At 46.3% G+C, this 12749-nt stretch overlaps 1 protein-coding gene across 1 annotated transcript in view; it reads left to right on the forward strand.

Moving 5' to 3' along the window:
* Dmrt1 (doublesex and mab-3 related transcription factor 1) overlaps positions 1 to 12749 on the forward strand; it is a 98468-nt gene that overhangs the window by 28441 nt on the left and 57278 nt on the right. The window contains 1 exon segment of the mRNA NM_053706.1: positions 12447 to 12730. Within this exon segment, the coding sequence (NP_446158.1) occupies positions 12447 to 12730 (284 nt within the window).

The following is a 12749-nucleotide window of genomic DNA, read 5'->3' on the forward strand; positions in this document are numbered from 1 at the left end:
GTTAAGAGGTGCAGCCTCATTGGAGGAAGTATGTCATTGGGCGTGGTTGGGCTTTGAGATTTCTGAAGCCGACGCCTGGTCCAGCGTTTCTCTCTTTCTTGGCTTTCCTTTGCCAGAGCTGCTTTGGTCATGGCATCTTTTCACAGCAACAGGACAGTGACTAACACAGAAGTTGGTACCAGGAGTGGGATCTTGCCGTGCAGGCATGACCGAGGTGTTTATTGGAGGAATATGGAGCACGTGGGGACTTTGGACTAGAAAGGTGACTTTAAACAGGGCTTAATGGGCCATCCTTGTAGGACGACAGTGGTGCAGAGGGTGTTAGTGTGGAGGCCCAGTTCGAGAATTTTCAGAGGGGAAGAATATTGGTAAGTAACCTAGAACTAATGGCATTGGCAGAGGAGATTTCAAGACAGCCATGTGTTGGGAGATTAAGATACACAGCTTTAATCCCAGCACTTGGAAGGCAGAGGTAGGTGGACCTCTGTGAGTTCCAGCTTAGCCTGGTCTACAGAGCTAATTTCAGGACAGACAGGGCTACACAAAGAAACTGTCTCAAAAAACCAGCCCCCTCAGGACCTTCTTTCCCCACCACCTAGGGTTGGGAGCATGGGCAGAAGAATCAGCAGCTGGGTGAACCAGCCAAGCCACCACTGCCTGTGTCCTGCCTTGCCTCACCCTGCTGGGGGCTGGGGTGATGTCTAGGGCATATCTGAGTTTCCCACGGAGGGCCATGCAGATGTCTGTGATCTGTGCTGCAGCCTGAAGCTATGTCTGTAGGCTGTGCTGCTGTCTAGGGGTGTTAGAGGGAATTTTTGTGAGTGGCCTACATCATGATGATGTCCAGGTCCATTACTGGAAGTAGATTCTTTGCCCATACAATGCATCCAACCACAAAGATTAAAATTGCCCCTCACCCCCTAATTTTAAACAGGCCCACATCCTCTCTTGCCCTATTAACCTTTCCTTTCTACTACCTCTGGTGGATGATAGGCTAGAAGGGAGGTTAAAGTGTTTAAAAATCCTTATTAGGGGGCTGGGGATTTAGCTCAGTGGTAGAGCACTTACCTAGGAAGCGCAAGGCCCTGGGTTCGGTCCCCAGCTCCGAAAAAAAAAAAAAAAAAAAAAGAACCAAAAAAAAAAATCCTTATTAAAGTAGGTTTTGGTTTTGAAAAATCAGCCTACAAGTTTCCCCTCCCTCCACTCTTCCCAGCTCCCCGCAACACCTCCCCTCTCACCCAGATCCACACTTTCTCTGTTTCCTCTTTAGAAAAGAGCGGTCCTCCAAGAGAGGGTAGCCAACCCAGCCAAGCCAGATACAGGAAGAGAAGGCCAAAGCCTTTACTGAGGCTGGACAAGGCAACCCAACAGGAAGAAAAGAGTCCTAAGAGCAAGCAAGAGAGTCAGAGATGCACTCACTCCTACTGTTAGGAGTTCCACAAAAACACTAAGCTAACAGCCATAACATATACACAGAAGGCCTGGTGCAGACCCATACAGACCCCATGCTGGCTGCTTCAGTCTCTCTGAGCCAATGTGAGCCTTGCTTCGTTGATTTGGTGTGCTATGTTCCCCTGGTGCCCTCTATCATACCCTCTGAATTCTACAATCTTTCCTGTCCCTCTTCCACAGGCTTTCCTAATCTCTGAGGTGAGGGATGTGATGGAGACCTCCACTTTAGACTCTCTGTATAATGTCTGGCTGTAGGTCTCTGCACTGTCTGCTGTCAGAGGAAGCCTCTTTGATGATGACTGGACAAGACACCAGTCTCTGAGTATAGCAGAATAACGTTAGGAATCATTCAGTTTTCTTTTTTTGGCTAGTCATATGTGGTTCTGCCCTAGGTCTCTAGGCTACCTAGCTTCCAGTTCTTGGGCATCCAGACAAGATAGGCATGGGCTTCATCTCACAGTGTGGGCTTCGATTTTAAAGGGAGTTACAGTGAAGAGATTTTCATGAATCTCAAGAGACTTTGAACTTTTACACGGTGTTGAGACCATGATAGACTATGGGACTTTTTAAAGTTGAACCGAATGCATTTTCTTTTTTTTTTTTTTCTTTTTTCTTTTTTTTTTTGGTATTGTGATATGGCTACAAGCCTATGGGGGCCAGGGAGTGGAATGTGGTGGTTTGAATAAAAATGACCCCCATAGGCTAGTACATTTGAATGCTTAGTCGCCTGGAAGTGGAACTGTTTGAAAGATTAGAAGGATTAAGAGGTGTGGCCTTATTGGAGGAAGTGTGCCACTGGGGGTAAGTGGGCTTTGAGGTTTCAAAAGCCCACATCCAGCCTCGTGTTTCTCTCTTTCTCTTTCTTGGCCTGAAGATCCAGCCTGGCCCCAGCACCATGTTTGTTGCGTGCCCCTGCCATGATGACAACAGACTAAGCCTCTGAAGTTGTATGCAAGCTCCCAGTTAAACGCTTTCTTACTGAAGAGCGGCCTCGGTCGTGCTGTCTCTTCACAGATGTAGAGCAGTGGCTAAGACACAATTAAACAGCAAAATCAAAGAAAGGGGAGTAGAAAGGGCTTGTGATAATTCCCTGTTTGGGCTATCAACTCCCCCATAATGGAGAGTTGATTATGTTTTTATTTTCCTTTTATTTGAGGGGAGGTAAAACCGTGGAGGTGAGCACTCTACATTGGGGTGACATCTGAGGCAGTCTAGGCTGTGTTGCAGTGTGCCTATAATGTGCACCTCTCCTCCGAGATGGGTTTAGCAATGCAGCATTGCGGGCTTAAGGGTCAAAAGCTTCCTTCACAAATTTGGCAAGATGAAGTGGTTTGCTAAACCAGCGTGCACGCCTGGAGGTCACAGACTATGCTAGGAGAAATAATTATGCACTGTAATGGGCAATTACTGATAATGGCCTTCTGGGGTTGCAGAAAATACACAGCCCCACCTTCTTGGCTGGAACGAACATTGAATAGCACATTAACTTTATAGCAAGCTTAAAGTTCGGCCCTGGAACTGCGACCCCCCACCCTCAACTCCCATATAAATAAAATTCTGTCTTTGGGAAAGCGCTGTAGCAGCAGCATTAAGTCAAAAGCAGAGAGGAGGGGGGTGGGGCTGGGAACGGGATTTTTGGATAGGGAAGGAATAGTGAACTGTGCCCCACCCCCACCTGGTGGAATCTGTCACTCAGGGTCGTCCCGGTTCCCAAGAGTGCACAGTGAGTGGTTGTTGCTCTCCTGGCACCAGATTTATGTTTGACATTTAAAATAGCCCTGTCATGACTGCCTTGTGGGAGAAGCAGATTGTTCCCGCGCTTCCTGATTATGGCTTTAGGGAGGGATATCACACTGACTGCGCTCAAGGCTACTGGCTGACCTCTGGGAAGGCCAGGAGAAGAGGTTTGCGCTCATTCTGAGCCGGGTTGCTTTTGGAAAGCCCTGCAGGTGCAAGCCGGCCTCCTATGGTGCTCTAATGAGGAAAACTTGGACCAAGGACTTTTGCCTGGAGTTATCTGATGGCTTTCTGGCTGGACAGCAAAGAATGTTATGACTGCTGTGGTCAAGAAAACAGTACTAGCAATTTCAGACCACTTACCAGGGGCCAGAACCTACAGACAAGACATGTACAGTCTTCTCATGCATTTATGCCCATTATGCCCATCTATTCACACAGTACATAGCCCAATTATGTTAGGCTTCCAGATGTGAAACAGTCAAATTGCTTGCCCGATGGGCACGTGACTGTAGATTCCAGATCTGCCCCAGCAGTTTGGCTCAGAGAGGGTGCTCTCACCCTGAGGTCCGTTCCCTGGGCATCCATGGTTACAGTGATCCAGGCTTAAGGATTCAACTAGAAGTGACTCATTGGGATTTCATTGCTTAGAGAGTCACCTCAGAATGAAACACGGGGCTCCATTTGCTTAAAAAAAAAAAGATGTGTCTAGAAGGCAGAAGTTTTCAAACACTCCAGTTGTAGAACCCCTTAGCAGTTTGAGGGTCTCAAGAAGCTTTGCTTATGTGGGTCATATCTGTTGATACCATACAAAAACTGAAGTTGAGAAGTTTAAAAGTTATCTTTTAAAATTAGAGTGCCTGCTGTGAAGAGACGCCATAACCACGGCAACTCTTAAAAAAAGCGGGGGTGGGGGGAGTTGGGGATTTGGCTCAGTGGTAGAGCGCTTGCCTAGCAAGCGCAAGGCCCTGGGTTCAGTTCCCAGCTCCAAAAAAAAGAATAGGAAAAAAAAGATGTTTAATTGGGCTAGCTTATCGTTTCAAAGGATTAGTCTTTTTTCATCATGGTGGCATCTTGCAGGCAGACTTAATGCTGGAGGATCCAAGAGTTCTACATCTTGATCCCAAGGCAGCAGACGGAGACTATCCCAGTGCGCGTGCACACACACACACACACACACACACACACACACACACACACTCCTTAAAGCCCACCTCCACAGTGACACACTTCCTCCACCATGTTCACACTTACTGTACCATGAAGGCCATAACTCCTCTAATAGTGGCACTCCCCATGGGCCAAGCATTCAGATGCATGAGTCTATGGGGGCAAACATACTCAAACCACCAATCACTAAGAAATGCCCCGTGGGCTTGCCCTATCTATGGAGGTGTTCTCTCAATTGAGGTTCCTCCCTCAGGTGACGTTAGCTTGTGTCAAGTTGACATAAAATTAGCCAGCACAACGACCAATAGAAACTTGGGGAGGAAAGAGTTTATTTGTCTTACGTGTTGCTATAACAGTCCATCAGTGAGAAATGTCAGCAGGAGCTCAGGCAGGAGGTCATGGAGGGATGCTGTGTACTGGCTTGCACCTCATGGCCTGCTCAGCCTGCTTTCTTACACCATCCACAAGTATTAAACCAGGGGTGGCACTGCCCTTACGGGGCTGAACCCCACATTAATCAATTAATCAATCGCTTATAGGCCAGTCTGAGGGAGGTAATCCCTCAATTGGGTTTCCCTATTTCCAGACAACGTTAGCTTGTATCAAGTTGACAATAAACAAAACAAAATTCAACAACTATACACCCCATGATAAGCCCATTGATGGTTAGCATAGTATTTCAATGAAAACTACCTTCAGATATTAAGGAGAGCATGTGTATCTATGTCCTCAGATCTCCTTCCTCTCTGGTTGGCGCAGCTAGGTCTGCACAAATGGTCATTTCTTGTTTATTTGAGACAGGCTTACTGTGTAGCTCAGGCTGGTCTGGAACTAACTGTGTCCCATCATTCAGTGTCCTGCCTCCGTGGCAGAATTGATCGATCTCATTATCTCTCATGTCCCATAGCCTCACCAGCCAGGCTGTGACGGGCTCTGTCATTGCTTGTTTAAAAGTACCAATTCCAGCAGTTCAGTCACTGAGGGCTTCCTGGTTGTACTGGTTTGTTTGTAAGGGGCCATGGTTAAGGCCCCCATCTGCATGTTGGGAGCTACGTCCCAGCTTTTCTCTTTTTCTACTAAAGGTCACACTTGAGCGCGATCTTCTGCTTTTACCATCTCCCTCTCATCCTCTCTTTGACCTAACGCCATCGCCCAGTCATAGACTAACGTGGAGGATGCTAGCCTCTCTCCCTTTCTTGTTGCAGATGCTCCTTTATACAAACAGCTTCCTACTTGGCTACCATCTTGGCCTCGTGAATTTTTAACTCTACATAACAGAGACCCCGCAACCGCTGCTGCTTGCTGATAGTCTCAACTTTTGGGCACTAAGACACAGTTCGAAGACTGGAGAATTTCCTCTAAACCCTTTAACTGTTTTCGAGCCATCTCCACATTCACATGGTGGACACCACTCATTAAGCAGACACCCTACCCATACCACGTAGACGAAGACTGCCATCCTGGGAGTCCTCCCACAGACACTTTGGTTTCTGATGGCTCTTCCTTAGTTGCATGTTCCACTACTCCTAACTCGAACCATGCAATCGCAGTCACAGCACAAAGGCACATTAGCATGCATTGTGTAGGGAAGGACAACTCTATTGGAATTTCCGCCAAAGATGGTCACCCTTATGCTTCTCAGCCTTAGTCATGTTGTGTACCTTATTTCTCATACAAGGACCATGCACTCTCAAGGATCCCCAAAAGTTCTGTCATGTTCTGTTCTTGCACCAGTTATGTTGTGTGACAAAAATTTTCAGGAGAGACACAACACACACATCTACTCACTCCAGATAGGGACTCCACAACACTCCAAATTACAGAAACCACCAAAGTCCAATTTGATGAACCAGTGAGTTTCATTAGGGTTATAGACATATGGATGAGGGGTTACAGAGAGGAGAAAAAAGGACTTAATGACAGCTGAATCACCAAGGCCCACCCAAGCATGGGTGACAGCTCATAAAAGCAAGGAAGGTAGAGCACACTGCACAGCCTGCAGGCAGCTCAACAGGTTGGAGATTGTCCTTTGCAGGTGCCTCAGTCCATCTGAGCCTCTTCCAGGCAGCTTAGCTTCAGCATTTATTGTTCACTCTGTTTGGCAAGGAGTCTAGTGAGTTTGCTAAGTTTTAGGGACTTCCTGAAGCAGTTGAATTGTTTACCTTCCTATGTAAGGAGTTTCCCTACAGGATGGAATGTTTCAGTCTTTTGAGAAGACAGTTTTAAAAAACAGCTTCTCTGTTCAGCACCCTTCATGGCTTAGATTACTCAGATGTTCCTCAGTGTGGGACATTTTAGAAGCTGATTAATCTGGACATGAGAACACTCTACAGAATGCTATTTAAAAGACAAACCAAAAACAGGTAGCTAGCTTGTCTTCTTGTTCCAGTGAGGGACATTCCAGTTTCACTCCCCAGATCCACGGAACATCATCTTTAAAGGACAGTGTTAAGCAAACAGGGGATCTCCTAGTTCTAAGTTTGTATTAGTTGGTGAAATGTAACCTTAGGTTTCAGATTTAACTCCTATTTCTGGGTGAAGGTTTTGCCTGCCTGGCAACATAGAATTTTGAAGTTAAGTAGAACACACATTTGCCAAAGTATGGAATTTCAGATATAAAAAGGAAGACACTTCTCATTGAATCAAGCTTTAAAGTTTGCAGGTAAATTTTGGTTTCATTTGTGATCCTTTCTGCACATGCAGAAATGAGTATAGTTTCAAGTTTATAGAGGATTCAAAGTGCAACAGTGCTGGGAATCCTGAAACTAGGGAAGAAAGGGAAAACCTTCACCCACCTTAAAATGAATTACTGGTTAACTACTATTAATATGCCGCAGGCCCGAGACCAGCATATAACACTCCAAGATCAATAAGGCTGTTTATCTTGTGTGAGTATTGATCTCTCATGAAGGAGTGAAATCATATTTCACACTGAATATCTTAGTACAAAAAAAGGTAACAGGACTGTGAAGGCTTGTCAGAAAATTAGATGTCCAGAAGGTGCATGTACCAAGCCATGGGTGAGCATTTGAATGGCAGGTGCTGGTCTACGAGTGCCACGTCTGCAGATGAATATATAGGGACAGGGAGCTCAGAGTGCATGTGGCAGAGCTCACTTCTCTGGCTCCCACTGCCTTTCCAGCTGGATCTGGTCCTGCTGATTAGGACTGTATGCCAATAGTCACAACACTTGAAACATCAGATTTGCTGGATGTGGTGGTATGTTGCTGCAATCATAGCATTTAAGACACTGAGGCATGAGGATTTGAAGTCAGGCTTGACTCTCACTCAACACACAAACATGAGCATCTGGTTAAAGTGCGAGGCCCTGGGCTCAGTCCCCAGCAGTTGGGGGAAGGATCTAACTTTCTGTTGCCATGTGTATCATGTCAGAGGACCACCGGGTAGATGATCCTGTAAGGGGTCGTTGGTTAAGAAAAGTACCACTTTTTCTTGGGCTTGATGGCATGGGTTATCTCTTACTGATGCTGTTAAACAATCTTGGCTGGTTTTCATTCCAGAAAGGCCTTTAGTTTCAGATCTTTCAACTCAATCATTAAGATACTTCTTTCGAAATCTGTGTCTCTGGTCTTTGTATTAGTAATATTGACTGGAGAGTAAATGACCCTGGCATGGTGTCTTAGGTTTTTAATTGCTGGGAAGAGAGAGACACCATGACACATAAAGGCAAGCATTCAACTGGGGCTCACTTACAGTTCAGAAGTTTATTTCATTATTACCATGGCAGAAAGCATGGCAGTGCCAGGTAGACACCATGCTGAAGAAGTATCTGAGAGCTTTATATCAGGATCGGCAGGCAGCAGGAAGAGAGAGGGACACTGGGCCTGGCTTGAGCATCTGAAACCACAAAACCCTCCTCCAGTGACACACTTCCTCCAACAAAGCCACACCTACTCCAGCAAAGCCATACCTTTTGAAGAGTGTTCTATAGGGACCATTTTCAGTCAAACCATAACACGTTATACATGGGAGGCTTGGAGCCTGCCTGGAGGAATTCATAGCCAGACCAAGGGAATGGTGAATGTTGGTACACAGTAAGGTTTACAGAGCCAGATTTCCATTCTTCTTATTCTTGCCCCTTGATTCAGAATGAAACCCATATTTTGTTTGTATGTGGAAAACAACTTTCTGAAAGTTAAATGCATATACATATGTATATATACTCATATAGAAAATTTGATTTGTTTTCTAGTTCTTTTGAATTGGAGTTTTTGTTTTGTTTTGTTTTGTTTTGAGATAAAATTTTAACATGTAGCCCTAGCTGACCTCAAACTCACAGAGATCCACCTGTTCCAGCCTAATACTGGGGTTAAAGGTGTGTACCACTGTGCCTGGTTTGAATTGGAATATTAAAAAAAATAAATTCTTACTTATGTATTTACTTATTATTTTTATGTGCATTGGCATTTTGCCTGCATGTGTATCTCTGTGAAGGTGTCAACTCCTGGAGCTGGACAATGATATGCTGCCATGTGGGTGCTGGGAATTGAACCTGGGTCCTCTGGTAGAATAGACAGTGCTCTTAAGACCCCCCCCCTCTCGACCCTAGTTAGAAATCTTAATTTAAGGCTTTCTATCACTTATTGGGATACTTAATCTGACTTAGATGATGACCTTTCTATGTTGGGGACAATGCCCTTCAGTACTACTTGGGGACTCCACCATGACTCTAGTAAGTAGGAAAGGCAGACTGATCATAGGCGTTTATTATGACAGTTTCTCCTCAGGCTGGAGTACATATGATCTCAGCATTGTGCAGGCTTGGAAGGGAAACTGATGCGTTTCCTGGTCCTAAACTTGTAAGCATGAAGAGGGTATATTGGTTCCATGAATAGACTTGGAAACTGTCAGAATCAGGCCTTTTGGGGGAAATTCTCATCTTCCTCTGATGATTTCAGCGGGGTAACCCTTCCTGCTAGCCTTTCTCATCTGGTCACTGCTCATGGGACATTCTTTTCTCTCTTTCAACTCTCCATATTAGCCTCCTTGTGAGTGTTCTTCACATCCCTAAGCCATTTCCAGCTCAGCCTATCCTGCTAAAAGCCTTGATGACATTTCTGACCCCTCAGTACAGTCACCCGGGGACTGTGCACAAAAATCCCAAAACACAAAAATATCCCTCAGTGTCACTCAGGAGCAGTGCAAGATTCTGGTGGGTTCTAGCCCCAGAACCTAAAATTGCCTGCCTGCCTGCCTGCCTGCCTGCCTGCCTGCCTGCGTCTGTCTGTCTCTGTCTCTAAAAGAATAAAGTAAGAGTTAAACAACTGTATTGCTATGGTATTGAGCCCTGACTTATACTGAGTGTCCCTGGGTGATGCCGTTGCTCCTGATTCAGAGATTGGACTAAAGCACCAGAGCGACCATGCTCCTCGGTGATCTCGCCAGCCCCCAGGGTTTCCATATAGTGGTCGTACGGTCATTAAAGCTGGGAACTGTGAAGCCGAGTCTGACATTGACCAAGGTTCAGTTGGGAACATTAAAATAGAATTCTGAGCTGGAGGTGTAACTTGGTGGTGCAGTGCCCGCTCACTGTGTGCTGAAGTCCTGGGTCCAGTCTCTGGCAACACTCACAAGGCACGCACACATGCACACACACATGCACCTCATAAAAAGTTGATGGTTTATATAGAGACTTTTTAAAATTAAACTCTCAGGACATTTAATGACTTTTGTAGGCCTTAAGGTGACACCAGGCTTTCTACCACAGGAGCAGGTATATTTAATGTGCCCGAGATTGCATGGGGAATGAATGACCCACCAATACATAGGGCTGGAAGATGGACTGTTTCATTCATCCCTTTCCTGTTTCAGATGTCTGCATGGCTTGTCCTTTCTGAGAAGTCTGTGTGGCTTTTGTAAGCAGATAAAGAATAAAAGACCCAACACTAAAAGCAAAAGAATTAGATATAAAAATTACCGATTATGCCAACTGATTGTTTTAGTTATTTTTAATGTGTATATGTGAGGGGCTCCATGTATTTACGTGCACCGTGTGTGTGCCTGACGCCCACAGAGGCCAGAAGAGGGCATTGCATCCCTGGGAGCTGGAGTTCCAGGTTGTTGTGAGCTGTCACGTGGGTGCTGGGAACTGAACCCAGGTCCTTTGCATGATATGTTCTAGACCCATGAGTCACCTCTCGACCCCCAACTTGTTGTGTTGAGTAAGAAAAGGGTGGGGGAGAAGAAAGGAATTCAGTGAAAGAGTGGCCTGTCGTGCAGTTATAGGAGCCCACAGTGGATGTATTTGGATTCTCCTGTGGAAAGGAGGCTGCAGTCTTCAAGGTTGTACAAAGGCTTCAGCTGTATGCAGTGTTGGCCCAAACCTTCCAGAGCATGCTCTTTGAGTGCACACATCCTCCCTTGCACGCGTTCTCTTTCTCCTGCACTGTTATCCAGGATTTCCTGCCCCACACTGAGTGCTTTGGGGACATTGTGCTGCAGATTTCTCCTGGGGCCTCTTCTTCCTGCCTTGGGATTCTGAGCCATTCTCTGTGTCTCAGCTATGAAGTATTAAGGGCTTGTGGTTGTTGGAGCTTCAGATTTTACTTCATAGTTATCGCTGATGCTGTACTACTTAAAAAGCCATTGTTGACCGCTCTCTTCAGTAAATGCTCATTGCTCTGGGTCTGGTATTATGCGAGGCACAGGAAGTACATGGGCAGCCTGGAGGTCTGGGCCTCCTTGCAGGATCTTATCTGATCATTTGCTGCCTTCGTCTGTCTTTGGTTGATTGATTGATTGCTTCCTTCCTTTCTCCCTCTCTCCCTCCCTCCGTCCCTCCCTCCATCCCATTCTCTTTCTTTCTTTTTTCCTTTTCCTGAGACAAGGTTTCTCTGTGTAACCCTGGCTGTCCTGGAATTCACTCTGCAGATGATGCTGGCCTTGAACACACAGAGATCTGCTTTCTGCTTGCGTTTTTGTCCCAAGCTGTTTAGCAGGCCAAATGCTGCTGCTTCCTCCACACCACAGCTAAAATCCCAAAGACCGTCTTCATCTTGACCCTGTCCTGTCCTGGTTTCTGCGCATCGTTTGCCACTGCAGCCGAGTCCTCTGCAATCCGTGCCAACTTTGGCTTCTGCTCTCCTCAGGTCCTGTCTTGACTCCACCCCACTTCCCAGATGCAGCCATTGCTGGGTGTGATTTCTGGATCTCAGCTTCCAGCATCAGTGGCTTCTGGGAAGTTTCACGATGCATCCTTTCCCTTAGCCTTGTACCTCATGCCCGGGGTCTAGAGTGAACAGAACACACCCCTGCATCATTACCTCACCCAGACTACGGCTCTTCACCCCCTTTATCCTTCGCCCTCACATCCTGTCACCCCCAACTTTGTTCCCATGCTCTGTATGTCCCTGTATCGGGTCACTAATTTGTAGTCTAATGTGTCCTCTGTCTGGTCTTGCGTTGCTCCCTGGTCGGTCTTTCTCATCTCTCCTTCACTTTCCCCCAAGAATTTGCATCCGGTGAAGCTCCCATAGCACAGTTCCTTTGGCCTACTCCTGGTCCGCCCTCTGGTCCATACTAAAGAATACAGTATCCTATCTACCATGGATGGAAGTAAAAGAAACTGTGAGCACTCAAACTCAGCCCCTTACTGAATTCCTGAGGTGATGTTTACTTTACCACATGGTAAGAATTCATAGTCAGGTTAACTGGGTTTGGTCTCGAGTTTCTTCTCATTTGACTGGTGCTATCTGGTTGAGGTCTCACTGTCGGGCTTCATGTAATTTAACCTACCAGGAAAAATAACCTCACCGAGGGTATTCAGCTCTGCCATCTGCACAGAGCCAGCCTTGGAACCCTGCCCTTACGGCTGAAGAAGCAGGGGATGGTTCCTCCCTTGCATTTCCAGGTTCTTTGTTCATCTTGAGGATGAACAGGCACAGCGGGGGGCTTTAGAGGGCAAGCTCTGTGGACAGCCTGCGTTAAATCTTCCGTCATTCATTCGTTTATTTGTTTACATCCCGGACGCTGCCCCTTAACAACATCATTCATTCATTCATTTATTTATTTATTTATTTATTTATTTATTTATTTATTTATTTATTTTTTCCTCTCTTCTCTTTCAGAGGGACGCATGGTCATCCAGGATATCCCTGCTGTCACCAGCAGAGGGCACATGGAGAACGCACCTGACCTGATGTCAGACCCCGCCTACTACAGCAGCTTTTACCAGCCGTCTCTGTTTCCTTACTACAACAATCTGTACAACTACCCCCAGTACTCCATGGCCTTGTCTGCTGAGTCCTCCTCAGGGGACGTGGGAAATCCCCTTGGGGGATCCCCTGTGAAGAACAGCCTGCGTAGTCTCCCAGCACCTTATGTGCCTGCTCAGACTGGAAACCAGTGGCAGGTATGACCCAGAGCTCATG

Source organism: Rattus norvegicus, chromosome 1 (genome assembly GCF_036323735.1).
Source record: "Rattus norvegicus strain BN/NHsdMcwi chromosome 1, GRCr8, whole genome shotgun sequence".
Taxonomy (NCBI): domain Eukaryota; kingdom Metazoa; phylum Chordata; class Mammalia; order Rodentia; family Muridae; genus Rattus; species Rattus norvegicus.